This window comes from Myxozyma melibiosi, assembly GCF_037950935.1.
Source record: "Myxozyma melibiosi strain Phaff 52-87 chromosome Unknown BZA70scaffold_1, whole genome shotgun sequence".
Classification (NCBI taxonomy): Eukaryota; Fungi; Ascomycota; class Lipomycetes; order Lipomycetales; family Lipomycetaceae; genus Myxozyma; species Myxozyma melibiosi.
The window spans coordinates 497,671-520,456 of NW_027042915.1; the positions used below are offsets into that span (position 1 = coordinate 497,671).

The following is a 22,786-nucleotide window of genomic DNA, read 5'->3' on the forward strand; positions in this document are numbered from 1 at the left end:
ATCTGCTAACACAGTAGTTCTATATAGAATGACTTATGTAGTGTAGATTATCATACAGCTAAGCTAAACCAATAGTACGTTACAGTCAAATGACATAATTTTACTTGCATATTTTAAATCTTTACTTATCTTCTTTCACGCCTCAACAACAATCACAATCCTCCAAACGCGACACATCAAAGATAATCCGCGTACTTCCCGATTAGGACAACTGAGGTATGTCAGGTTAGGGCATCTGTTCTAAGCGACCCAGAACAAGCCCCGGACCGGAAACTGGGCTATCGATCGCATCGCACGCGCACACGCGTATCACAACAACCGCCCGGTCTGCTTCTCGATTTGCATCTGTCTTTCATCCACCGCGACGTATTCTTGGTATTCAGCTCGAAGCCCCTGTGTTCAGCGTAATATTTTTGGGCTTTTTTTGGATTCGCGTTTTTTCTCCGAGGGGTATTTGGCGATTGTTGTTTCTGGGAATTATTTGATCAGCCGAAAGCCACGGAAACGCGGAACAGAACTGGATCAAGAGACCAACAGCTTCTCAAAACTATCACACAATGGCAGACTACTCAAAGCTCAAGGTCACAGAACTGAAAGAAGAGCTCAAAAAGCGGGGACTGTCGACCGCGGGACTGAAGAAGGCACTGGTGGATCGTCTCGAGGAGGCTGATGCTGCTGCTCCTGCTGAGTCTGGGGATAACACCGGTACTGATGCTGCAGCAGAGCCACAGGCGGAGGGTGAGGCGATGGAGGAGGACATTGTTGCGCCTGTGCAGGAGTCTGAGTCAAAACCAGAGCCGGTGGTCGAGCCTGAACCGCAGCCGGTAGCAGCGCCCACCAAAGCCGAGCCTGCGCAAGAGACGACAGTGGCTGAGGTCAAGCCCGCAGAGCCTGCAAAGGATGAAGTGATGGAAGATCAACCAGCGTCTGACTCAGTGGAGGAAAAGCTCGAGTCAAAAGTTGAGCCACCCGCAGAGCCGATTCCCGAAGCGACCCCCGTTGCTCCCGCTCCGATCGTGGAAACCGCCAGCTCGACCAAGCGATCTGCAGACGCGATGGATCTCACACCCGACGACAAGTCGACCACAGACGCGTCAGCCGAAAAAAGTGCAAAGCGTATCAAAGAAGATCTCGAGATGGAGGATGCGAAAGTTGAGCTGGAATCCACAGACGAACAAAAGCCAAAGGAGGATCCACTGCCTGCCCTCGGCGTCGCCAGAAATCCCAATATACCTACAGAGCGATACCCACCGACGCGCACGCTTCACATCAAAAATTTCTCGCGCCCGCTAAATCTCCCGTCTCTAAAGTCGTATATGTCCGGCGTTGCGCAGGAAGATATCGTCCAGTTCTGGGTCGACAGCATCAGAACCCACTGCTTTGTATCGTTCAGCTCGAGCGCAGCCGCTGCGCGTCTTCGCGAGAAAATGTACGGCGAGCCGTTCCCGACTGATGAAAAGGGACGGAAGCCGCTTGAAGCGGAGTATATCCCAGACGCAAAGATGGAGGAATTTATTGCGACGGAAGAGAGTTCCGAGGGACGAGCGAAGCGTTGGGATGTTTCATTCGGCGAGGGAGCTGCTGGCGGTAGTGTTACTGCTGATTCTGTCGTGTTGGTTGAAGCAAACTCGATGGGGTCGGTGTCCGCCCCGAAATCAACTGCTTTCATGACGAACCCGCTCCGTGGTAGAATCAACAACCCTCTCGGACGCGAAATGGGCCATTTTGATGGTACTATACCTCATCATTGATTTGTGAAATTAATGAGACATGCTAACAAGTGAACTATAGGTCCAAACGAGAAAGACAATAAATACGTTGACAGAGCAAGCAGTGGTAGGGATGAGCCAGTGCTTGCCGAAGGCGAGAGACTCACGAACGCGCGTCCGCGACTGCGGTATTCGGAAGCTCCTCCTGATTTAGTCCGCGTGCGTCTTGGTCGTATCGGTCGACGGTAGCGGGCTGCGAGCGACTGAGAATCAGAGGGCAAGAAAAGTAGTCTTGAAAGGACAAGACACAACGATCGTTACAGGAAATTATTAAGCCCGAATTGGGTTGGGTCTGTAAGTTTAGTGAAAATCGATGTACACTATTGATTGGTTTGCAAAAACTATGCGGTATCAGCGATACTCGAATAGAATTATTGGTTTATTATATATACATCAGAAGCAGCGCCAAAACTGTTTCTAAATCTCAATCTGTACAACGGTCTCGTCAAAGGTGACGGATTTCTTTCGTAGTCGCACCGGTTCCTCCTTCGCCGCCTTCTTTTTCGACTTTGAGTTTTTCTTTTTCTTTTTCGAGTTACTGCTGGTGGAGACGTCGAGATCCGCTATCCGGTCGGCGACCTCGTCTGTGCCGTCTGCGGCAGCATCGACTTTCGTAGCTGCCTCTTCCGCCACGGGCGCGGATGCGACCGGATTCTCCTCTCGCAAGCAGCGCGGGCAAGTGCACCAGAATCCCCATCCTTCAAGTAGCTGATCCCGTCTGGTTTTGAGATCGAGTCTGCGGTCGACGTAGGTGGTCGTCAGTTCCTCGCCCTTTGCCAGGTCGCGTTTCGCGGTGACTTTGACGCCGGTCGTGCGACTGACGATCTTGACGTCGACCGAGGGCTCGCAGCTGTGGTTGAGGTGAGATTGGAGGAGGTATATACTGCCGTCGAGGTTGTTGATGTTGACCATGCCGATACCGGCCAGGAAATCGTCGTACGTAGGCGGGGACGGGAAGTTTTTGAAAAAGTTGTTGACAACTTTGTAACCATCGTGCCATAGTATATCGAAATTGTCCAGCGCAAAAATGTTCTGCTCGATCTGTGGATCGGCCTTTTGTCTGATCTCCTGGCTGATCTTGGCCAAGCCGTCGATGCCGGCCTTGATATCGACGCCCGTGCCGTCGTCAAAGATCGCGGCAGCGACTGCGTACGAGTAGAGATAGACGGCGCTCCACTGCGCTTCAGCAGCGTACTGCTCGATCGCGACCCACTCGGCGGTGTACCGTCCGTGCCGGATGTGCTTGTGCAGCTTGTCAGCCTTGCGGCACCGCGAGGAGCACCACCGGCCGCTGCAGGTAGAGCATGACGCAATCAGCGCTGCGGAGGCGGACGACAGCGGGCGCGCGCAGAAGGAGCATGCTTGTCCGGAGGGGATCATCTGCGCGAGCGAGACAGGCGGGATCAGCACCAGCGCAGGCTCGGTCCAGATCGTGGTGGTGGCCGGGATCGCGGTCTTTGCTTCCAGACCCTTTCCACGGGTCGTAGAGACAAACACATCGACGGTGGGCGGGAGCGAGAGGTTAGGCACCGGTCCTGAGACGGTCTGGTCGACGTAGAGCTTTGGCTTGACGGCTTCCGGTATCGAGTACGACGCAGGCACGGCGTCCGCATGCCCGGCTGACTGCGAGCGGAGAATTGTCTTCAGCCTGGCGAGCGACAGCATCCATTCAGGCTCGAGAGCCTTGATCGAGATGAGCAGTTTCGCGACGCCGAGCTCGGGACTGCCTTTCCGGATCCGGAGCGCAAGCTCAAGCACTTGCTCCTCTGTAGGCGATACTGACATTCTATTGATTTCTATCTTCAGTATTCTCAGTATCCTGATTCAACTTTTTCTGTTTTGCTAAAAAGTTTGGTCTCGGAGAAAGCGTTGGGTTTCGAGATCAGGCACGTGACGCCGGAGCCGAGAAGAAGGCCTGCGTCGAACTCGGTTTGCGGGGCTACAGAAATTTGGATGGTTTGATCCGACGGACATCTAGAACGCCTGCTCTTCCTCTTCCGCTTCCTCACGCACGACAAACAGCCAGAATACCAGCATGCCTCCTCGTCTCAACATCGTCGTGCCTGTCAAGCGTGTGATTGACTACGCTATCAAGCCTCGTGTCAACGCAGCGAAGAATATCGTCGAGACAAACGGTGTCAAGTTCAGTCTCAACCCATTCTGCGAAATTGCCGTGCGTCTTCCTCCAGCCCTGTTCTTGCCCACTCCCGGATTTTTGTACTGACCATGCTGTTTTTTATCGGAAATAGGTCGAAGAAGCTGTGCGTCTGCGCGAGTCGAACAAGGACCTCGTCGAATCCATCACTCTCGTCTCCGCCGGATCGGCAAAAGCGCAAGATGCGCTCCGCTCCGGTCTCGCCATGGGTGCCGACAAAGCGGCCCTGATCGAATGCCCCGGCATCGACGACTCCAAACTTCTCTCACTCGAACCCCTTGCCGTCGCCAAACTGCTTAAAGCCTACGTCGACAAATCCGGCGCGAACCTCGTCATCATGGGAAAACAGGCCATCGACGACGACGCAAACCAGACCGGCCAGATGCTCGCGGGTCTGCTGAACTGGTCGCAGGCCACTAATGCGAGCAAGGTCGATGTCGCAGAAGACGGCACGGTTTCCGTCACCCGCGAGGTCGACGGCGGGTCGGAGACGTTGGCGGCGAAGTTGCCGATGGTTATTACTACAGACCTCAGACTGAACGTGCCGCGGTACACAAAGTTGCAGGATATCATGAAGGCCAAGAAGAAGAAAACAGATAAGCTCTCGCCTGCAGATTTGGGCGTCGATATCACTCCAAGACTTGAGACCGTTTCTCTAGCAGGTAAGCATCCCCACTCTCCAGCCCATCTTCATGCGTGGTTACTGACATACGATCGCTACAGATCCTCCAAAGAGAGTCGGAGGCGCAAAGGTTGACAGCGTCGACTCGCTCATTTCGAAGCTGAAGGAAGTCGGAGCAATCTAATTCCCCGCAGGCGTTTTATAGAACAAAATGTAACAAACTATTGATGAGATAAATACTACTCGTATTTACAAAACACAAAAAAACTCCAGACCCCCTACCATTTCGCTACATGTAATAAATCATTAGATCAAAATTTCAACTTCTTGGCCACATCACCCAACCTCTTTTCTCTCTCTGCAATCTCATCAACCTTCTCCCTCTTCAGATTCTTGCCTACTCCCTCACTCTCGCTCCCGACATGTGGATCGCTATCATTCTTCGCGCTCAACCTCGGCAAGCGCTCAGGCGGAGTCGGCGCCGGCATCTCCTTAAAATACGCCGTCTCCAGGCATTCCTTTGTATCGATCCGTTTCGCGGGATCAAGCGTCGTCATCTTAAGCAAGAAATCCAGCGCGCTCTCGGACGCAGCCGAAAACTGCATCCGCATCTGCTCCCGCGTGGGGGGTGGGTATATCCCCGACTTTGGATCCGACGCCGCAGTGGCTGCGGACGTCTTCTCCGGATCGTAAAAGTAGTCTGGCAGCGAGGAGACGCCGGGCCAGGACTCCTCTGTCGGCGTGCCGAATGCGCGGAAAGTGAGGTCGAGCTGGTCGAGGTCGGTTTGGCCGGGCAAGTACGGCGTGCGAAGCATGAGCTCGGCGAATATTATGCCGACCGCCCAGACGTCGACTTTCCGCGTGTAAATCTTGGACCCGAGCAGGAGCTCTGGCGCACGGTACCATCTAGTTACCACCGTTGGCGTCATGGGATCGTAAGGACCCGGCTGCTGGCGCGCGAGACCGAAATCAGCAATCTTGAGATGCCCGGTAGGCGAGAGCAGCAAGTTATTTGGCTTCAAATCGCGGTGCAGGACAGAGTGCCGATGGCAGTAGTACAGTCCCGCAAAGGTCATGTACATCCACGACTTTATATCCGCGGCCGTGAACATAACCGACCGGTCTTTGATCACCATCTCGAGATCCGCCGAAAGATACTCGAGCACGAGGTTGAGACTGCGCGCGGTCCCGGACGACACAAAGACGTCGATCAGCTCGATCACGTTCTCGTGCCGTAGCTCGCTCAGAAACTTGATCTCGCGGATCGCAGACATGTCGAGGCCGTCTTTGAATTGGCCGACTTTGATTTTTTTGATCGCAATCACGCGGTTCGTCGACAGTTGGCGGCCGAGGTAGACGACGGCATAGGTACCTTCTCCGACCTTGCGATCTACACGAGCAAGTGTCAGCATGACCCCAAGTTAAACAAACAGCAAAGTCTCTGTATATATAGAGAAAACTGCTCTTACCTTTAGAATACCTGTCCTTCTTCCCGACGCGCTTCTTAATCGCAGCACTCGCCGCCGTGCCAGACGTCCCCGTCCGCGATTGTAGGCCACTATCCGGCATATCCTATTCGCGTATATAATACTTCAAGCACTTGTACCCGTTCGTTCCAAGTTCACTAATTCCTCCCTGATCTACCAGCAGCTCTGTATAAAAGTCGCTGATCAGATCAAATCACCACGGGGCTCGCGGTGCTTGGATTCTGCGGAGAATGCGAGAGGTTTCAAGACACGTGATTAACTTCTTTAGGGGAACTTTGTAGGGTTTACGGATGGTTGATGACTTTGTCGACACTTATTATACACATAGGTCAGAGTAGATGACACTGTCTGATCCTCTCGTCCGTTCAAAAAGATAGAAAAAAGGAAGAAGAAAGAAAGAAATAGAATACAAAAGATCAGAAGCAAGATATTGCTGGAAAAATCACCACTCCGTTATAATCAGATACACCGTCGTCCACTCCACTCCGTATTAAAACAAACCACATCTACTTATCCGCCGAAGGCAGCATGAACCCACTCTTCAGCCAATCAAACCCTTCATCCCAATGCTCCCAGAACTGCATATTATCCAACCGCAGCTCGTCATCCCCGCCAGCCAGTCCGTTCGTCTTCTCGCTCTTCACCTTGTACTCGCCAGCGTCGGAGCCGATCATGCCGTCGTCGCCCGTGAGCGCAGCGTTTAGATCATCTTCGCTGACTAGAGCGGCGGTGGGGCCTTGGTTGGGATGTGTGCTGCCGTAGAGGTCGGCGTGTTGGGTGTCGGGTGGTTGAAGGGCGTCAGTGCCAGTCATGCCGGGCATAGGAGGTGCGACGGGAGACTTGCCAAATTGATCTGCCGGAGAATCAAATAAGTCCCTACTTCCACTATATAACTTGTCAGCCTGCAATTCAATAAGCACAGAAATTTCACAAAAGAGACGTACGCGCTCATCGGCGTTTCCCGCCTAGCAGCATTCGCCATCTCGAAAGCCTGCTTCGCCCGCTCCTGCACCTGCTCAATCAATTTCAATCCACTCTGCACGCCCACGTCTGTCTTCATCAGCCGATAGCACTCGAGTGCGATGTTGATAATTTCGAAATTCGTCATGACTTCGTCTCGTCGTGTAGGATCACGCAGGACGTCGAAGAGGAGGATTGCACACGCTGTTTGTAGGAAAATCGAGTTGAATCTCATTTTCTATATTGATAAAATTGTTAGTAAGTGAACGGGTGCCTAGATAGCAGCGCAAGTACTTACAGCAAGCATCGGGTCTGAAGAATACGCCCGAGCAAGTAACAGTAGTAATCCCCGACCAGCCTCAACGGCCCGATGACAAGCTTCAGGTAAAAACTCGCGATCGCTAGATTGCGGCGGAGAGGTAAGTCCCTGCATTGAGTGCAGCCGGTCCTCTTTCCGAAGCAAACTATCAATGAGCAAGAACGGTCTGAACGTCAGAGTTTTGAAAAGATAGAAATGGCTACCCATAGCGAACGCGTCAGCGTGCAGGACCACGCCTGGTTTTCCGAAATCTTCAAACCGCAGCGCAGGCGGTAAACTGTCTCTGAAAGCGACAAGCTCCTCATCGATCAACTTTGCGCTGTCCCAGATCGATAGCACAGATTTGTTTTTCGGTCCGTAGATCAGTGACGTGCATTTTACACTGATTTTCGCTAGATGTGACATGTACTTGAGGAAGTCGACCTCAGGAAGGGCGATATCGAGTTCGGCATCGTTGAATGCCGATGGCCGGCCGATTAGGATCGCGAGTAATCGCTCAAATGAATAAAGAGCCCACAGAGTCGTTCGTCTGTCTTGACTGCTGGTCGAGCCATCACTCGAGTAAGCCGAAAGCGAGGGAAATTCGCGGTGAAGGCCACATGAGTATGCTAAACGGACGGCTTGGCCGGAGAGGGTATATGAGGTATTTATTTTGCCGTTCATCGCCTGTAGGTGACTTAACAGCAGCAGGACTTTGACTCTGTCGGTACTGATGACATCCGAGGTTGCCTGCAAGATGTCCATAGCGCGGTCGTACAGCATTTGGCTCCACTCGATCTCACCTTCCAAGCTGGCACCGGTTGCTAGTACTCCGAGCATTCCAGGTTCGGCGTTTGAGATTGGACTTGTCGATCGATAGGTGAGGTCGACGACGCTATCTATGTAAGCGCGCGGGTATACGGGCATGATGAACGCCAGCGTTCGATAGTAATTGTCGACAAACTTGGTTGCGGATGCGGGATCCAGAAACTTGATGCCGTTTCTTGTCGCTGAGCCTTGTGAGGTTGGATCCGAGTTGCCGCCGAGGAAGAGGTCTCGGAAGCCATAGGCTTTGATGCCTTCGGGCACATCACCCATGCCGCCCATCTCCATAGACCCCGAGTTCATTGCTTGATGGATGTGTTGGATGAAAGAAAAGGAAGCAGCAGGACCGTAGTAGATGAAACTTTCGATTCCGGGATTGACGGCGGTGATGCCACTGTAGACTGAGTTGTGCATTGGGCTGTTGCCTATTGTGTTGTTCGAGTCCGACGCAAGAGGGTCGGCGGAGGCAGAGGAGACGGAGCCGCCGGAATGGTCGACGCCAGTGATTGTTCGGGTGGGCGGGCGCGGAGATGGATCAGTCTTGCGTCGCTTAGCATCGTTTGACAGCGGCGAGGTGCCTCGATTACCAAGTCCAGAGCTGCCGTTGTTTAGATCACCGATCGATATCGAGTTGGAGAGGTTGTGAGCGCCGGTTGCGGAGTCGTTGCTGGTAGACTCGGGAGCGTCGTCTTTGTAGAAGCACTTTGCGCCGCGGAGAAGACACTGTTCGCAGCTCGGACTGGCGCCGTTGCACTTTACTTTTCGTCGGCGACATATGTGGCAAGCGCGTCTGGTCCGCAGACGAGGGTACTCGGGGATGGGAGAGGCTGGTTGCGATGAAGAGAAAGCGTCAGTGTGGATTCGGAGGTGCGCTGACAAAGTAGAGCTCGGAAGAGTAGATGCGGCAAACGCAACGAGCAGGCGACACTTACGATCACGGCGCTCAGCCATGTCTAACCAACGAGCCTGGTCAATGTGCAGATACAATACAAAACAAGAAATATTCGCAAAATAGCAAAACACCAACACTATCGTCAGCCAGCCAGCGAGGAAGAGTCGAGCAGCGAGCGGAAGAACACAAAAGTTTGCGAAATGGCAGAGAAGAGGAAGAAAACCTTATCGAACCTGCCCGCCCCCGCCTTCGCAGACGCGGCCTTTTACTTCTGCTGCCTCTGCCGCCGGAGCCGCACGCCCAAGTCCCAACCACCAAAAAAAATATTCGCTCCCAAAGAAGTAGATTGATCACAGTGCAAGAAATGACGACCGACAAGACCGAGACAGTGGCGGCAGACGTGTCGGCGAAGAGGAAGCGCAGTCAGGCCTTTGAGGAGATCGAGATCGACGTTTCTCAGCCTGAACCGCTCTCGAAGAAGGAGCTCCGCAAGCGCAAGAAACTGGGAATCCCCCTCGACGCTCCTCGCGAAGCAACCGCAGAGACCGGCGACGACGCAAAGAAGTCGGATAAGAGCAAGTCAAAGGAGAAGGAGAAGGAGTCGAAGGAGTCCAAGGCGAAACCAAAGACCGACTTTGGCGTCTGGATCGGCAACCTCAGCTACTCGACTACTAAAGACGATCTCCGTCGTATGCTGATTGAAAAATCAGGAGATGAGATCAAGTCTGATGAGATTGTTCGCATACACATGCCCAAGGGCAGAGATGGCAAACGGAAGGGGTACGTCTTTACTTACTACCTCTCTTTCTATCTACTAGTCCTAGTCTAACAACCCACAGCTGCGCCTACGTCGACTTCACCACAGAAGAATGCATGAACCGCGCCATCGCCCTCTCAGAAACCCCCTTCGACGGCCGCAAAGCCTTGATCAAAGACGCCCGCGTCTTCACCGGCAGCAAAAAAGATCCCAACTCTGCCGCCGCCGCTGCTGCTGCCTCGTCGGCTTCAGCTACTGCACCTGTCGAAGGCAAAAAGCCGTATAAGATTCTGTTCATCGGAAACCTCCCCTTTGAAACCAAAGCCGAGCAGCTAGAGCAGAAATTCACCGTCGATCTCAAGTCCCCGCCCTTAACTTCCTTTGGCGAACCGGTCGAAGACGAAGAGGAAATCGACATCACAATCAAACCCGTCAAAGTCCGCATGGCGACCTTCCAAGACACGGGCGCCTGCAAAGGTTTCGCCTTCATCGACTTCAGATCTTCCTACGAAGCAGGCAAGGTTCTCAAATCCATCGGCTCTCGATTTTCTTTCCTGGGTAGGACCGGAGTAAAAGCTGAGTTTGGCGAAGACCGGTCCCTCAGACATCGTCAGCCTAAACCCGAGCAGCAGCAGGAGGAAGGCGAATCTCTCGGCGCAAACTATATGAATCCCGAGCGAGCAAATCTTCTCAACAAGAAACCCTCCTACTCCGACTCTGCACGAGAACTCAGAAGCGACACCGCACCCCACTCCAAACCCGAGCAGCAGACTTCCAAACCCGAGTCCGACTCAACGCAGCAGTCATTCGCTCAGGAACCCAGACGCGAGCGACCGCCTCCTCGCAAGAGTGCTGGCGCCGGACGACAGCAGCGGATAACGCCTGGAATGGCACTGGCAAATTCTCAGCGAGCAAAGGTGTCGATCGTCCCGTCTACCGGAAAGAAAATCACTTTTGACAATTAATTCTAGCTAGCACTCTTAATGTAATAATAAAAGCTTGTTTTTGGATAGAGATTAGAGAGGTTTATTGAAGGACACTGTACAAGCAAATGAAAGACACAATAACAATACATAAACAACCCAGTCACATCAATAATGGTGAAATCGTACATTTGCTGGTTTCCTTTTTTTTTTCACAGATTTTCTATCTTTAACTCAGCCTTTAAGCAAAACTACAGATCCAAAATGTACAAATCACTACACGCATCAGCATATATACTCCTGTCAATTTTTTGCAATATATTTAGAATATAAATTTATTCCTACCATATCTTTTATTCACCTCAGAGTCAAAGATCTTCTTTTAATCATCCAGCAGACTCAGTAAATCACATCTGCATAGACATCGCCTGCTGCTGCTGTTGCAAGCGCTCCTTGATCAGCGGATATCTATCCAGCAACTTGATCTGCACATTCACGGCCTCCACGTACGACGCCGCCTGCATGATCTCGTTCTCGGTTCGCGAAAGCTCGAGCTGCTTCTCAAAGTAGCCCAGCGCTTCCTCCATCCTGTTCTGCGTCATCATCAGCTGCGCGAGCGTGCCGACCGCAAGATCACTCTGGGGGTCAACTAGATTATAATAATTAGTCTTCATACTCGCAGATCTTAGTCTAAAAATAAGTACTCACGCTCAAGGGCAGTCTTCAACAGCTTCTCAGCATCCTCAACAGTTCCCTGCTTAAAAGTCCACAGAATATACGCCTTGTTGATCAAAGGCAGAACATTGTAGTCCGAGCTCTTGCGCTTCTTTTCCAGCTCGAAAGCACGATCAAACATCTCGACCGCATCGCCCAACTTCTGGTTATCCATCAACAGCTCGCCGTAGTAGTTAAACACATCCGGCGCCTCGGGGAAGTTCTTTGTGCATTTCTTGAAGTTCGTCATCGCCTGGATCACGGCTCCGAGCTTGTATTGTGTCACCGCAAGCTGAACGTGCGCAGACATAAACTCCTTGTCGAGGTCAATCGCCTTCTGGTAGTCCTTCGCCGCGTCGTCGTATTCTCCGAGCAAGAAGTGCACCTGTCCTCGGTGGTAGTAGATATCCGGATCCTCGGGGTTGACAGCGACTGCGGTATCAAAGTCCTGGTTCGACTTTGCCGGGTCGCCGAGCTCAATCAGCAGCATAGCGCGCTTGATCAGCGCAGACACCGACGGCGCAATCTTGATGCTCTCGGTGAGATCAGTAAGCGCGCCTTCGTTGTCAGCCATCAAAAACTTGAACGTTCCGCGCATGTCCAAAGCCCAGGCCAGATCCTCCGCCTCAGCGTCGATAGCTTTATTTACAAGCTCCAAGGCCTCGTAATGGCCCGCGAGCGTCTTCTTCTCAGAGGCCTCGATCGCCTGCTTGAGGTACGCGTTTCCGGATCCCTCGGCAGCGCCGGTAATCGATTCGGGCGTCTCCCGCTTGTGGAACGAGTCAATGTACGCAGTCACAAACGAGATCGACGGAAGGCTCTTCGTCTTGTTTTGCAGCAGACCCTTAGCCCGCTCCTCGCCGCACTGCATCAGCATTCGGTCAATCGACTTGCCGATGGGATCGTTCGGGGTTCCAGACAAGAGCGCCGCTGCAGTGTAGTCGAGAACAGACTCGTGGAAGTTGCCGAGCTTCTCGTAAGCCTGCGCGCGACGGGTCAACGCCTTGAGGTAGAGGCTGTCAAGCTCGAGCGCCTTGGACGCATCCTCGACGGCCTTCTCGTACTGCTCGAGAGCGTTGTAGCACGCAGCTCTGTTGTTGTAGTAGACCGCATCCTTCTTGAGCGAGATAGCCTTGGTGTAGAGATCAATAGCCTGCTCGTAGTTCTTGGCCTTGAACTCTGCGTTTCCGGCAGTTTTGTACTGGAGTGAGTAGTCGTTCAAAGTCTACAAGACTGTTAGTATATGCAGTTTCTTTCTCGGTAATGAAAAGAGATCTACAAACCTCCTCTGAAAGGCCCGAGAGATCAGATGGTATCGCAGGCAAGCTGCTCGAGCTCTCAGTGGCGCCTGTGGACACACCCTTTTCCTTCTCCTCGGTAGCGTTTTTAGCTAATCATATCATAACGTCAGAATGCAGTTCATAATCAGAAAAAAGAGCAGACGAATAAGCTTTTTGTGACAATAAAAGCACTCCTACCTTCAGCCTTCTCTCTCTCCTTCTTTGCTTTCTTCTTATCTTTCTTGCGCTTCTTGTCAGAAACAGCCTTGGTCTCTGCAGACTTTTCACTCTCAGCCGAAGGCGACGGCGACGGCGACGACGCAGGCGGCGCACCAGGCTTGTCGCTGTACATCACGTAGTACGCGCCAGCGCCTCCGACGACAAGGAAAGTGGCAGCCGACAAGCCATACACGAGCGCCTTATTTTCGGAAACGAATTTCGAGACACGGGCCCATACCGACGGGGGCGCGGTCGTGATTGAGACAGGGCTCGGGGTGGGAGCCATTGTGGGTAGTAGTGATTTGTTCTGGGTTGATGACAGCGAGTATTTCAGCCACTGATTTCACAAATAAGTTCTCTCTAAGACTGATATCAATAAGATCGTTAGCCGCCGTTCAATTCCGTCACAAAGGCTGCGAACAAGATGCTACGCTGATGTACTCCGGCCAGGTCGGTATACCCATGACGTACACCCGACATCCCGCAAAAGAGCATGTGCAGCAAACGGAACAAAGAAGCCAAGCCATAATTCTCGCAGAGCCGAAACAGGTATACATACCAAGAGCTATAAACCAACGATCAAAACACCAACAGAAAGCCGAACTGTGCACGATTGGTTTCTCTTTGTCAGAGGGATGGAAAGAGAGTAGAGCGAGGCACGGCAGCGGAGTTTTCTTTGCGAATCTGTGCTCGCTCCAAATTATTTTTTTATTTTTTTTGGAGGTTCGATTACCCGGACTCTGCTCTGCTCTGCTCCAGAGGATGCAGCCGATTCTACTATTCCAGATGTTCTCATTATAAGTAGATGTTATAGCTATTAAAGACAATAACTGGTGAAAAATAATAATGTTGCTATATTGTACAGTTATATGGCCTGGCAAAACACCGGCCGTTACTAGGACTCCAACGATTAATCGACAACCACAGCTAAGCCTTTCCCTTCTTCCCGAGGTGCAAGATAATCGGATTAATAGCCTTCTTCCTCCTCGAGGCAGCCATTGCAACAATGTCAAACATCTTTTCGTTCGCCGAATTGCTCCTGTTCATCGCACCGTACTGCTCATCTGCGTCGCCGAGCAGCGACAGCTGCCCGCTCTGCGTAGCTCCGTCTGATCCTCTGCTCATCGCGCCCAGCTTGCGCAGTGCTTGCTCTACTACTCTGCCCTCCTCTATGATCTTTTCGCGAATATCCTTCGGATTCGTAGTCCGGGCGGGGTATGTGGGTGTCGTCCTGTAGGTGTAATCTGCTGGGAGCGGTGGCATCCACGACGGGATGTACTCCAGCTCTTCTTTCTTCCTTGTCGTCGGCGCAAGCAGCGACAGTTCTTGCTGCCGCTTATTCCATGAATCAATCTCCTGTAATGATGGACTATCGCCCTCGCCGGACTGTAGTGTTCCAGCCGTCTCGTTGGCTTCGTCTGAAGGTAGCTGAGGTTGGAAGATAAACTGTGATCGCATGTATTCGTCCTCTAGATCTGACGTGTGAATCCCCTCTTCCGTCATTAAAAATGCGAGATCGTGCACACTTGGAAGGTTCCGGCGCTGGATCATCGCGATACTGTGTAATCTTGAAAGTAAATGTAGAAAATCTAAGTCGATCAATTAGCTCTAAGAAACTCCTAAAAACCACTGCCATCGAATGCGCTCCCTCATGACAATCAAAGAAGTAAGAAAACATACACTCCTCGCCCAAAATTGCAAACATCTGTAGTGCAGACGGCGTGCACTGATACGCCAACGCCTGTAGCATCATCGCCGTCGGTCGAATCATAAACACGCCTTCGTCGCCGGCCGTCGCATTCTCCAGCAGCTTTGTATAGCTATCAAAGTCCTCAAACTTCCGCTTGCTGTCTCCCTCCCTACTTCCGCTTCGACTGCTGTGGTTCGAGCTGCTGGTCTGTTCACCACCGCCCCCGCTGCTTCCGACGCCTGCTGGCGCCGGCGAGAGGTCCCCCATGTGCGCTCTCTCTGGGGTAATCTTTGTATTCTCACTCAATCATCCAACAACCAAGCCAAGCCAAATACAAACGTTCTCTGCCCTATGTGTCTGCACGTTGATAGTCAAGCAGCACTCCAGCGATTCCAGCCCGTGATTGCAATTCGTAAATCAGCCGGCTTATTGCTGCAGGTTGCTGCGATTGTCTTTCGTGTTTTGGCTGTTCGAAATCATCAAAATTGAGGGGTTGGTACCTGATGACACATTCTATAGTGGATGCGTGACTAATGAGATGTTTACCGATTAAATTAATTACGGGTCGCCTGCGCTGGGCACCGCCCCAACTACTATCATCAGTCGAGTTTCGCATTCGGAGTCTACTACCAGCAAATATCTACTAGCAATATCGTGATATACGTTTAGTGTGATATAGTGTCTTGTTCATTTGTATAAATATCTTGCCGCAATCCCCCCTTCGAAATGAGCAACATGGCTGCGTCAGTTAGCAATCTCGACCAGGATATGGCGGAGCTCCGGAAAGCCAAGTACGATGATAAATCGGCAGCTGAGGTTTGTAATCCTGATGTTTGGTGCTGGTTGCGTGTGGTGGTCTAGTGACTAACTTGAGCTTTGTGGACAGGCAAAGGCTTGGATCTCTGGTATATTAGGTCGCGATTTAGGAGACGGTGATCTGATGGAGACACTGAAGGATGGTACAGTTCTGTGCGAGTAAGTATGCCCTCTGCTGCTGCTATACACGCGTGTTTTAGTGATCTAACTCCTGATTTTAGACTTGTTAATATTGTCGATCCATCTGCCAATCTCAAGTTCAAGCAATCAAGAATGCCATTCGTGCAGATGGAAAACATCTCCATGTTTCTCCGCGCCTCTGCAAACCTAGGTCTTCCACAATACGATCTCTTCCAGACCGTTGATCTCTACGAAGGCAAAGATCCCGCTCAAGTCCTGCAGACCCTGTTCTCGTTCTCACGGCACGCGAACAAGCGAAACCCGAGTATACCGCAGCTGGGACCCAAGCTGGTCGAGAAGCGAGCGAGCCCGGGCAAGTTTGCGAGAGAAGGCGAGGGTATTCCTGCTTGGAACACAAGGCAGTATGGGTACATGGGTGGTGCGAATCAAAGCAGTGAGAAGATTGTTTTTGCAAAGCGGCGAGATGTCGTCTTCAAGCCCGAGTAACTGTTGTCTTTTTAGTCGTGTGATTGCGTTCCTGTACAGTCTGTGTATTAGGGATTTTTTGTCGTTGTTTATTTTAGGCGGTTAAGGAGTTTCTGTTTGGCAGTTTGTAGGTTATATACAGCTATATTAGATATTTCGTGGTTCTATGTACAACAAGGTTATCTCTCACCACTCATGCGCTTTCTCGCACGCCTCTTTGACTCTTAAAAACAGAAAGTGCGTAAGCCTGGTTAGCCCATACACCGGGGTCGCAAACCGATACATGTTATTCTTCTCATACGAACGCGGAACTATAACTCCATTCTGGACCTTCACCATTCCCAAAATATCCTCAACTTCCGGCGTCCGCCCGTACGGCGGCGGACTGCGCTGATCGTAGATCGCCATGAAATCATTGCCGTACATGCTCGCCAGCGACGTGAACGTCGGATCCTCTTCGACATACTTTGCAATCGTGGCGTGCATGATGGGAGGAAATCGTGGGTTGGGCGTGAATGTGGATTCACTGATATTCTTGGTGTCGGTCAGTACGCCCATGCTGAGTGCGGTGGGCATGCCCGACATTGAAACTACATTCTCAGATAAAAGATACTAGCGCGCGGTTAGTTGTGTTTCCAATACTCTGAAGATAATCGGTAGCCAGTCGATACTTACAATCTGATCATTACCCTCAAGTCTAGGCGCCTTACTTTTGAATCTCTTTTGTGTGCAGGCTACTGTCTGTGTCGGCAAAAGATTCAAAAAGAAGCTGCTTTGATGCCGCGACACAGCGCGAGATGTTGATAGTAATGAACTCATGGTGGTGTAGGTCGTGTGGAGATGTTCAAGACAAAGAGGCACAGTCGATTCAGAGTATCTTGAATTTTCGATGAGAAGGCTTCACGCCGCACCATCCCGAATATCGCTAATTCCCAAACCATTCTTACAACCTGTTGCAATATATTGCCAGAGGTGATTTATATTGAAAAGAGAGAGGAAAAAAGGCAAAAACAAGACTCCAGTATCAACTAATCTAAACGATACAGAAACTTTATAGCTTTATAGACATAACTGCAACATTCATAAAATATATCATAACAGACAAAAGAGTACATAGTAAAAGGTTTGACCATAGTCCTTTCTGGACTCACTCATTCTTTTTATCCTTTGGAACGCTTCCCGGGATACTAGTACTCCTTGCCCTCGTCGTACCCAATTTTCGGCCCTTCTCCTTCGGCCCATACAACTTGACAGCCTTCCGCACGAGCTCCTTCTCGTCCACAGCCATCACAGCCACCAGCACGACCGCCAGACTCCCCACGACCAGCAGCTTCGTCCATGACTCCACTGGCCCAATTGAAAACATGCAGATTTGGAGAACGATCGCTGTCACAATCACGTACAGGCCGGGATACGACTCGCGTCGCGCGAGCGGGAAGATCGGACTGTTGACACGGCCTGACGCGGCGCGCTTCTCGTCTAGCTTGTCGTGGCTGACTGCGCTGTTGTCTCTGTAGTACTTTGATATCCAGAACGCACAGGCGGCAATCCTGATTGCGAGGTTCACCATGTTTGCGTAGACTAGCCCCGTGGCGCCACATCCAAGCACGCGGATAAAGAAGTAGCCAGCGACAGCAAACACGACGGAAAGACCGAGCATCAGAAAGCTCTGCTCGCGGACTAGTGTAGGCGAGGAGATTGATTGGACAAAAGCCTCGAGGACTCCGTTGAATGCTAATAGGGGGATGTAGTAGGCATACGCACTAATCACCGACGCAGCCGAATTCGAAGCCGACGACCATTTCGATCCTGCGATAAACGACAATAGGAACGGTCCAACGCTCGGCCCAAAAATGCTAGAGAGAAGTGCAACGTGACAATAAACGCGCAGGATCGAGCTGAGTGTGTCGGAAGACATTCTGAAGTTTGACGCTGATAAAGGTGGAGCCAGCAATTTGGAAAAAAGCGTGCGGACAGCCTCTTCGATTGGCAAAAACACAAGCCGCGCAATCAGCGAACCGTAGTTGGCAGTTAGTGCGTAGACTCCTTGCTCTGAGATTGTGATGTAGAGACTCGAGAGGAATTTGTCACCTTCGGTCAGGTAGTGCTTGAACACGGTTTGCAGCCACATTGTGGATGCGAGATGCATGGTTGACCGATCAAAATAAAACCAAGGGGACTGTGATATTTCTTCTTTCCATATCCGCCGCGGGAAGATAGCGTTCTCTTTTCCTCGCGTAGTCTCCCATCCCAGTAGGACGTAGAGTCCCGACAAGACGACGGCATACGCCAGCTGCCCAAGTGCAAAAGCCAAGACACCCGTATCTTCTCTTGCCGAGACTGTAAGCAAGAAAGTGACAGCGCAACGAGCGGCCACGGCTCCTGATTCGCAGATAGCGCGTAGTTTGTATTGCAGCTTATACTGTACTAGCGCAAACACCGGCTCGGATGCAAGCTCTACCAGCGCAGCGATTCCATATATAACCACAACAGACTTGAAGTACGGCAGATTCGAAACCTCGTAGCTTGCGCCCCGGAAGTAGTACCAAGCACAGCTGATGCCTGCGAGCGGGATCCCCAAAAGAAAGGGCAGGTACCCTGTGTTGACGACGCTCTGGGCGATTCCCGACACCGTCCCCTCAACCACGCCGCCCTCAATTCTAAACGGATCAGGCTTCGGGCTCGTCGTCTGCCGCTGTAAAGCAAGTCTGATGGCTTCCCTGGCGAAGAACAAGATCGACGACGAGAGCAGCTCCAGCTGCGCCGAGACGCCGAGCATGTCTGGCGAGATGAACCGCAGAAGTGCCTGGTTTAGAATAAACGTGATGATCTTTGAAAACAGCTGCAGCATGATCAGGAACGTCGCGCCGACGGCGGAATGCGTCACGAGCTCAGTAGGATTATCAGCGGATTCGGCTTTGGCGGACTGAAGTCCGGCAGGCGGCGGTACCACGATCGTCGAGTGCCGCCTGCTGTGTCGTTTTGCCAGGATTGGCGTGCGCGGTACGTCGTTCATGATTGGTTTTGTAATTGTCGAAACAGCAAGGCCACTGAACTATCTGCTCATTGACGATATCGAGATGTCGTACGCGCTGTGCCCGGGAGAGGGATCCGGCGATTCACCTCCAGAAAAGGGGCCAGGCGAGAGTGAGGGAGCGTGTATGGTGCGAAGAAAAGACAGCAGCCGTTTCTCGAGCAACTTGTAAACAGACCAAACGATTCCTGACTGGCTAAAACAGTCTGATCCGCTCGCTCGCTGCTAAACACGTTCGAAATCTTCTCGAGGAACAAAGAACTCGGCCGTCGAATGTTTGGCCACTTGTGCGGATCAGATGTGGCTGTGCCAGAAATTCAGGGGTGGCCCGAAGTGGCTAAAAACAAGTGTGGCTTGTGTGGCTGAAGGCAGGGGAGCCTCGTCACCAGCCGGAGTCGCCTTGTAAAGAAGATTTCGCGCCCATCTCGTCGCTGCTCCTAATTCAGCTGCTCTTTGCAGCAATAAAAACACCCCGGATCAACACCGATATCCAATGCTGGCCGCGACCGCGTAACGCGTCTTTGACTGGAGCACCGAGCGCAACCACCCGCTACGCACTGATTCAACAAAATGGCACGCTTCGCGCCGCGAGGCGACAATTCGCGTAATCCTTATCTGGATAACGTGCCGTTGGACGACACGAACGACAACATCTTCCTGGCCGAGTCCGACGACGACGACGACGATTTTTTCTTCAACGAGCCTGAGAAAGACGGGTCGCCACGAAGTAAGTCTATTTGTCACCCGTGCTCTCGAGATTTTCTGATCTGACAGCTTTAGAAAATCGGCGCACGACCTGGGATCCTGCCGGCGAGTTCCGGACGTTGCCGGATTCGCAGGAACGCATATACGTTTCCAAGCCACACTGGGCCGAAGCCGACGCGACGGACGACGAACAGAATGGCGAACACAGAGAAACCGCAAAGGCTGATGCCCATGGGTTTTCGCTTTTACTGCTGCTCACAAATGGGCTGGGGATCGATAGTCTAAATAACCTGCTGATGGCCGATTCGTATGCCCGCGAGGGTATGATCCCAAGTTCTTTGATTCACCTGTTTTAACTCACGCTTTTTGAAACTGACTGATGAACTTGATCTGCAGGATACTTTGTAGTGATGCCCGACCTTTTCTTTGGCGATCCAAACGCGCCCATCGTCCAACCCCCTAAATCGTTCGGCCCAACATCCCTCCTCTCACGCGTCAAATCCCTCGCCGTCTCCTCCGCGACCGGCTTCCGCACAGACATGTGGGTCGCACGACACACTGAAGAGCGCACGTGGCCGATGCTCGTGCAGATGATTGACGAGATTGTGGATATCTATCGTCCGCGGGATATCAGCGTGGTGGGTTACTCGTTTGGCGGCAAGTACGCGCTCAAGCTGTTGCAATTGCCGATCGGGTCGCCTGACGCGAAGGAGCGGAGTATGTCGAGCACGTCGAGTTCCAGTCTGGAGCAGACAAAGTCGCCGACTGCTGCGACTCCTCTCAAACAACAGTCCCCAGTGGCCGAGACTCCGAACGAAGAGTCTCATGGGGATGAATCTCCAACGGAAGACGAACAGAGCGCGAAGCTAGTCCCTGAAGAACAAGCGGACGAACAATCGCAAGAACAAGCCGAAGAACAACCAATGACGCCCTCCAAGCCCACCCTCGAGATCGAAATCCCCACAACAGCAACGACATCCCTCACCTCCCCCTCCTCATCCACAGTCGCCTCCCCCACCGCCCAACCTCTTTCCCCTGCCCCGTTTCTTTCCCAGCCCGTCGTAAGCAGCCTGACCAACCCTCCCTGGTGCAGTCTCATCACAACCGGCGTCATCGCACACCCCTCCCTCGCCGAACTGCGCGACTTTGTCTCCATCAAAAAACCAGTCCTCGTCCTCGCCGTGGAGGATGATCCGCTGTTCCCGCCATCTCTGATACAGGCAGCGATCAAAGCTCTCGGCACGCACACCGCGTTCTACGACGTCAAGTTGTTTGACAGGAAGCTGCCACATGGGTTTGCGGTTAAAGGCGACTATCCTGCGGATAACCGGCTTGTTGCGGAGAACCAGGCTCTTGCGCATAGGGATATCGTCAGTTGGCTCAAGAGTTTTGTGGAATAGGTTTATTTTGTATGATACGTTGGTAGATTTACTTTAGCAAAAAAGAATGTAAATGTTATCGTTGATTCCAATATCTCAAACTCATTAATATATATATAGGCAAAAAAGCGATATAAGCAAAGCAAGCGATAGTAACAAAACAAGCGCAAGAACTCTGAACACCGTGAATAGAAAAAAAAAAGAACACAAAAGCAATAAAAATATGAATAAACTAAAAAAAATGCAGCCTATGAAAGATAGGATGCGAGGGAGGAGAGATACAAGAAGCAAGCGAATAAGATGTAGTTTATAATAATAAAAGGAAAAGAAAAGAGATCAAAATAATCGATTATACTTCAATTTCCATCGCGATCCATGCATCCGACAACTGGCCACCGTTGAAGTCCACGGGGCACTTGACCAGTTCAAAGCCAACCCAGTAGAATGTGTTGACGAGATTATGAAGTTTCATAATCGTGCGGTCGATGCAAATAACCACGCGCTCGCATTCGAGCAGCTCCGAGGCGAGATCCATGACAGCAACGAGTCCTGCCTTGAGATCCATGCGCGAGTTGGCCATCTCCTTGTCAAAGTAGATGAGCATCGTGCGGTCCACGACAGCGCCCATCCAGACATTGTTCTCAAAATCAACGAGCTTGAAGAACTCGGTCTGGCTGGGCGGGATGCCGCGATGCCGCGGGTATGCGACCCGCATCAGCGCCTCAACAGCTGGCGAAGCGGTGCCACGCACGCGGTTCACAAGCTTCGTCATCTCCGTCCCCTCACAAATCGCTGTCCCATTAGCAAAGAGTCTCTCACACTGCAGAGCCAGGTCCAACGATGCCTTCCGCATGTCAGCGGAAGGTCTTGTTCCACGGGGGGCCTCAGGGACGCCACTCTGCCACTCCACCCAACGTAGTGCGATAATGGAAAGCCGACGCGCCAGTGGCGACGGCGTAGGTGTAGCAAGAAGCGATGGTGGCTCCCGTGGGGATCACATCGCTACCGTAGTAGTAGTGGTTCTGGGGGTAGGGACGGGGGTCGCTTCGGAGGCCTGGAAAGAGCGGACTCCGGAACGACCACCGGTACTACTACTTAAATTGGAATTACTCAAAATATTCGCCATAGATGTTGATTTGAAGAGATTTGCTGATAGATCAGGAAAAAAATGTTTGAGAGCGGTTGCGAGGAAGAGTAGTCGTGATTAGAGAGCTGAAGGACGTGGAAAAGGCTGCGGTCGAGGAGCAGCGGCGCAAAAGGAAGACTGATTTTTGAGGGTTGGGGTTCAACGGTGGTCTCATGACTCTTTCTTGGCTGTTGTAAGATGGGGTTTGTACTGTGATGCCTTCCGTATTCGGGCATCTGAATACATTTGCACGGACGCGCGAGATCTCTCGATTCTTGGAGCAGAAGAGTCTGTGGTTTTGTATCAGCGGTGATCTGATTGTTATTGGTTTTTAAAGACTGTTTCTGCTTGTTAGTACGCTTTTTGAAGTGCGGAGTCCAGCCGTGGATGCTCTTAACCTCATAGTGCGGTGTTATCACTGACGTCACAGCCAAGTTGCATTTCATCAACGCCGACTCCAGATCTCGATCACAATATCTTCTTCTTGCAACAAAAGCGAATAGCAAACCTCCAAAACAAAAACAGCAGA

The 22,786-nt window shown here is 51.8% G+C and overlaps 13 protein-coding genes across 13 annotated transcripts; 5 read left to right on the top strand and 8 right to left on the bottom strand.

The window, feature by feature from the left end:
• The first annotated feature begins 310 nt into the window (after positions 1-310).
• BZA70DRAFT_270658 (uncharacterized protein) lies at positions 311-2,129 on the top strand. The gene is made up of 2 exons (XM_064911334.1): positions 311-1,731; positions 1,792-2,129. The coding sequence occupies exons 1-2, from the start codon at positions 558-560 to the stop codon at positions 1,956-1,958; spliced, it is 1,341 nt and encodes a 446-aa protein (XP_064770207.1). The 5' UTR covers positions 311-557; the 3' UTR covers positions 1,959-2,129.
• On the bottom strand, positions 2,130-3,624 carry BZA70DRAFT_270660 (uncharacterized protein). Its single transcript, XM_064911335.1, has one exon. The coding sequence runs from the start codon at positions 3,552-3,554 to the stop codon at positions 2,187-2,189; it is 1,368 nt and encodes a 455-aa protein (XP_064770208.1). The 5' UTR covers positions 3,555-3,624; the 3' UTR covers positions 2,130-2,186.
• BZA70DRAFT_270662 (uncharacterized protein) lies at positions 3,625-4,786 on the top strand. Its single transcript, XM_064911336.1, has 3 exons — positions 3,625-3,942; positions 4,019-4,586; positions 4,648-4,786. Exons 1-3 carry the CDS (start codon positions 3,805-3,807, stop codon positions 4,728-4,730), a joined length of 789 nt encoding a protein of 262 aa, XP_064770209.1. The 5' UTR covers positions 3,625-3,804; the 3' UTR covers positions 4,731-4,786.
• BZA70DRAFT_308076 (kinase-like domain-containing protein) lies at positions 4,787-6,314 on the bottom strand. Its single transcript, XM_064914846.1, has 2 exons — positions 6,016-6,314; positions 4,787-5,936 (listed from the first exon to the last, which is right to left on the bottom strand). Exons 1-2 carry the CDS (start codon positions 6,113-6,115, stop codon positions 4,858-4,860), a joined length of 1,179 nt encoding a protein of 392 aa, XP_064770210.1. The 5' UTR covers positions 6,116-6,314; the 3' UTR covers positions 4,787-4,857.
• On the bottom strand, positions 6,295-9,271 carry BZA70DRAFT_5922 (uncharacterized protein). The gene is made up of 3 exons (XM_064915243.1): positions 7,292-9,271; positions 6,978-7,231; positions 6,295-6,918 (listed from the first exon to the last, which is right to left on the bottom strand). Exons 1-3 carry the CDS (start codon positions 9,065-9,067, stop codon positions 6,540-6,542), a joined length of 2,409 nt encoding a protein of 802 aa, XP_064770211.1. The 5' UTR covers positions 9,068-9,271; the 3' UTR covers positions 6,295-6,539.
• A 36-nt stretch (positions 9,272-9,307) lies between these two features.
• BZA70DRAFT_270668 (uncharacterized protein) lies at positions 9,308-10,774 on the top strand. The gene is made up of 2 exons (XM_064911337.1): positions 9,308-9,788; positions 9,848-10,774. Exons 1-2 carry the CDS (start codon positions 9,373-9,375, stop codon positions 10,728-10,730), a joined length of 1,299 nt encoding a protein of 432 aa, XP_064770212.1. The 5' UTR covers positions 9,308-9,372; the 3' UTR covers positions 10,731-10,774.
• BZA70DRAFT_270670 (uncharacterized protein) lies at positions 10,775-13,616 on the bottom strand. The gene is made up of 4 exons (XM_064911338.1): positions 12,881-13,616; positions 12,686-12,792; positions 11,397-12,627; positions 10,775-11,337 (listed from the first exon to the last, which is right to left on the bottom strand). The coding sequence occupies exons 1-4, from the start codon at positions 13,185-13,187 to the stop codon at positions 11,096-11,098; spliced, it is 1,887 nt and encodes a 628-aa protein (XP_064770213.1). The 5' UTR covers positions 13,188-13,616; the 3' UTR covers positions 10,775-11,095.
• A 116-nt stretch (positions 13,617-13,732) lies between these two features.
• On the bottom strand, positions 13,733-15,014 carry BZA70DRAFT_270673 (transcription factor TFIID complex subunit 8 C-term-domain-containing protein). The gene is made up of 2 exons (XM_064911339.1): positions 14,582-15,014; positions 13,733-14,490 (listed from the first exon to the last, which is right to left on the bottom strand). The coding sequence occupies exons 1-2, from the start codon at positions 14,856-14,858 to the stop codon at positions 13,829-13,831; spliced, it is 939 nt and encodes a 312-aa protein (XP_064770214.1). The 5' UTR covers positions 14,859-15,014; the 3' UTR covers positions 13,733-13,828.
• A 171-nt stretch (positions 15,015-15,185) lies between these two features.
• Positions 15,186-16,139, top strand: BZA70DRAFT_270675 (calponin homology domain-containing protein). Its single transcript, XM_064911340.1, has 3 exons — positions 15,186-15,407; positions 15,478-15,566; positions 15,629-16,139. The coding sequence occupies exons 1-3, from the start codon at positions 15,318-15,320 to the stop codon at positions 16,032-16,034; spliced, it is 585 nt and encodes a 194-aa protein (XP_064770215.1). The 5' UTR covers positions 15,186-15,317; the 3' UTR covers positions 16,035-16,139.
• Positions 16,140-16,961, bottom strand: BZA70DRAFT_270677 (uncharacterized protein). The gene is made up of 2 exons (XM_064911341.1): positions 16,689-16,961; positions 16,140-16,625 (listed from the first exon to the last, which is right to left on the bottom strand). Exons 1-2 carry the CDS (start codon positions 16,830-16,832, stop codon positions 16,200-16,202), a joined length of 570 nt encoding a protein of 189 aa, XP_064770216.1. The 5' UTR covers positions 16,833-16,961; the 3' UTR covers positions 16,140-16,199.
• On the bottom strand, positions 16,962-19,480 carry BZA70DRAFT_243379 (oligosaccharide translocation protein RFT1). Its single transcript, XM_064910595.1, has 2 exons — positions 17,512-19,480; positions 16,962-17,430 (listed from the first exon to the last, which is right to left on the bottom strand). Exons 1-2 carry the CDS (start codon positions 19,027-19,029, stop codon positions 17,161-17,163), a joined length of 1,788 nt encoding a protein of 595 aa, XP_064770217.1. The 5' UTR covers positions 19,030-19,480; the 3' UTR covers positions 16,962-17,160.
• Positions 19,481-21,192, top strand: BZA70DRAFT_270681 (uncharacterized protein). The gene is made up of 3 exons (XM_064911342.1): positions 19,481-19,774; positions 19,828-20,073; positions 20,149-21,192. Exons 1-3 carry the CDS (start codon positions 19,618-19,620, stop codon positions 21,150-21,152), a joined length of 1,407 nt encoding a protein of 468 aa, XP_064770218.1. The 5' UTR covers positions 19,481-19,617; the 3' UTR covers positions 21,153-21,192.
• Positions 21,193-22,359, bottom strand: BZA70DRAFT_270682 (ornithine decarboxylase antizyme-domain-containing protein). Its single transcript, XM_064911343.1, has one exon. It carries the CDS (start codon positions 21,982-21,984, stop codon positions 21,481-21,483), a length of 504 nt encoding a protein of 167 aa, XP_064770219.1. The 5' UTR covers positions 21,985-22,359; the 3' UTR covers positions 21,193-21,480.
• Positions 22,360-22,786: the final 427 nt, after the last annotated feature.

Coding starts and splice junctions, on each gene's coding strand:
- BZA70DRAFT_270662 (XM_064911336.1), top strand. CDS start 3,805: ATGCCTCCTCGTCTCAACATCGTCGTGCCTGTCAAGCGTGTGATTGAC. Junction 3,943..4,018: donor ACCCATTCTGCGAAATTGCC/GTGCGTCTTCCT, acceptor TATCGGAAATAG/GTCGAAGAAGCTGTGCGTCT. Junction 4,587..4,647: donor TGAGACCGTTTCTCTAGCAG/GTAAGCATCCCC, acceptor CGATCGCTACAG/ATCCTCCAAAGAGAGTCGGA.
- BZA70DRAFT_5922 (XM_064915243.1), bottom strand. CDS start 9,067: ATGGCTGAGCGCCGTGATCGTAAGTGTCGCCTGCTCGTTGCGTTTGCC. Junction 7,232..7,291: donor CTTCAGACCCGATGCTTGCT/GTAAGTACTTGC, acceptor TTATCAATATAG/AAAATGAGATTCAACTCGAT. Junction 6,919..6,977: donor CGGGAAACGCCGATGAGCGC/GTACGTCTCTTT, acceptor CAAGTTATATAG/TGGAAGTAGGGACTTATTTG.
- BZA70DRAFT_270682 (XM_064911343.1), bottom strand. CDS start 21,984: ATGCGGAAGGCATCGTTGGACCTGGCTCTGCAGTGTGAGAGACTCTTT.
- BZA70DRAFT_270668 (XM_064911337.1), top strand. CDS start 9,373: ATGACGACCGACAAGACCGAGACAGTGGCGGCAGACGTGTCGGCGAAG. Junction 9,789..9,847: donor AGAGATGGCAAACGGAAGGG/GTACGTCTTTAC, acceptor AACAACCCACAG/CTGCGCCTACGTCGACTTCA.
- BZA70DRAFT_270677 (XM_064911341.1), bottom strand. CDS start 16,832: ATGAGTTCATTACTATCAACATCTCGCGCTGTGTCGCGGCATCAAAGC. Junction 16,626..16,688: donor TTGAGGGTAATGATCAGATT/GTAAGTATCGAC, acceptor ACCGCGCGCTAG/TATCTTTTATCTGAGAATGT.
- BZA70DRAFT_270681 (XM_064911342.1), top strand. CDS start 19,618: ATGGCACGCTTCGCGCCGCGAGGCGACAATTCGCGTAATCCTTATCTG. Junction 19,775..19,827: donor GAAAGACGGGTCGCCACGAA/GTAAGTCTATTT, acceptor TGACAGCTTTAG/AAAATCGGCGCACGACCTGG. Junction 20,074..20,148: donor CGATTCGTATGCCCGCGAGG/GTATGATCCCAA, acceptor CTTGATCTGCAG/GATACTTTGTAGTGATGCCC.
- BZA70DRAFT_308076 (XM_064914846.1), bottom strand. CDS start 6,115: ATGCCGGATAGTGGCCTACAATCGCGGACGGGGACGTCTGGCACGGCG. Junction 5,937..6,015: donor GAAGGACAGGTATTCTAAAG/GTAAGAGCAGTT, acceptor TTGCTCGTGTAG/ATCGCAAGGTCGGAGAAGGT.
- BZA70DRAFT_243379 (XM_064910595.1), bottom strand. CDS start 19,029: ATGAACGACGTACCGCGCACGCCAATCCTGGCAAAACGACACAGCAGG. Junction 17,431..17,511: donor ACTACAGAGACAACAGCGCA/GTCAGCCACGAC, acceptor GCGCGACGCGAG/TCGTATCCCGGCCTGTACGT.
- BZA70DRAFT_270673 (XM_064911339.1), bottom strand. CDS start 14,858: ATGGGGGACCTCTCGCCGGCGCCAGCAGGCGTCGGAAGCAGCGGGGGC. Junction 14,491..14,581: donor TGCAATTTTGGGCGAGGAGT/GTATGTTTTCTT, acceptor TGATCGACTTAG/ATTTTCTACATTTACTTTCA.
- BZA70DRAFT_270658 (XM_064911334.1), top strand. CDS start 558: ATGGCAGACTACTCAAAGCTCAAGGTCACAGAACTGAAAGAAGAGCTC. Junction 1,732..1,791: donor CGAAATGGGCCATTTTGATG/GTACTATACCTC, acceptor AGTGAACTATAG/GTCCAAACGAGAAAGACAAT.
- BZA70DRAFT_270660 (XM_064911335.1), bottom strand. CDS start 3,554: ATGTCAGTATCGCCTACAGAGGAGCAAGTGCTTGAGCTTGCGCTCCGG.
- BZA70DRAFT_270675 (XM_064911340.1), top strand. CDS start 15,318: ATGAGCAACATGGCTGCGTCAGTTAGCAATCTCGACCAGGATATGGCG. Junction 15,408..15,477: donor ATGATAAATCGGCAGCTGAG/GTTTGTAATCCT, acceptor CTTTGTGGACAG/GCAAAGGCTTGGATCTCTGG. Junction 15,567..15,628: donor GATGGTACAGTTCTGTGCGA/GTAAGTATGCCC, acceptor TCCTGATTTTAG/ACTTGTTAATATTGTCGATC.
- BZA70DRAFT_270670 (XM_064911338.1), bottom strand. CDS start 13,187: ATGGCTCCCACCCCGAGCCCTGTCTCAATCACGACCGCGCCCCCGTCG. Junction 12,793..12,880: donor GGAGAGAGAGAAGGCTGAAG/GTAGGAGTGCTT, acceptor TGATATGATTAG/CTAAAAACGCTACCGAGGAG. Junction 11,338..11,396: donor GTTGAAGACTGCCCTTGAGC/GTGAGTACTTAT, acceptor ATTATAATCTAG/TTGACCCCCAGAGTGATCTT.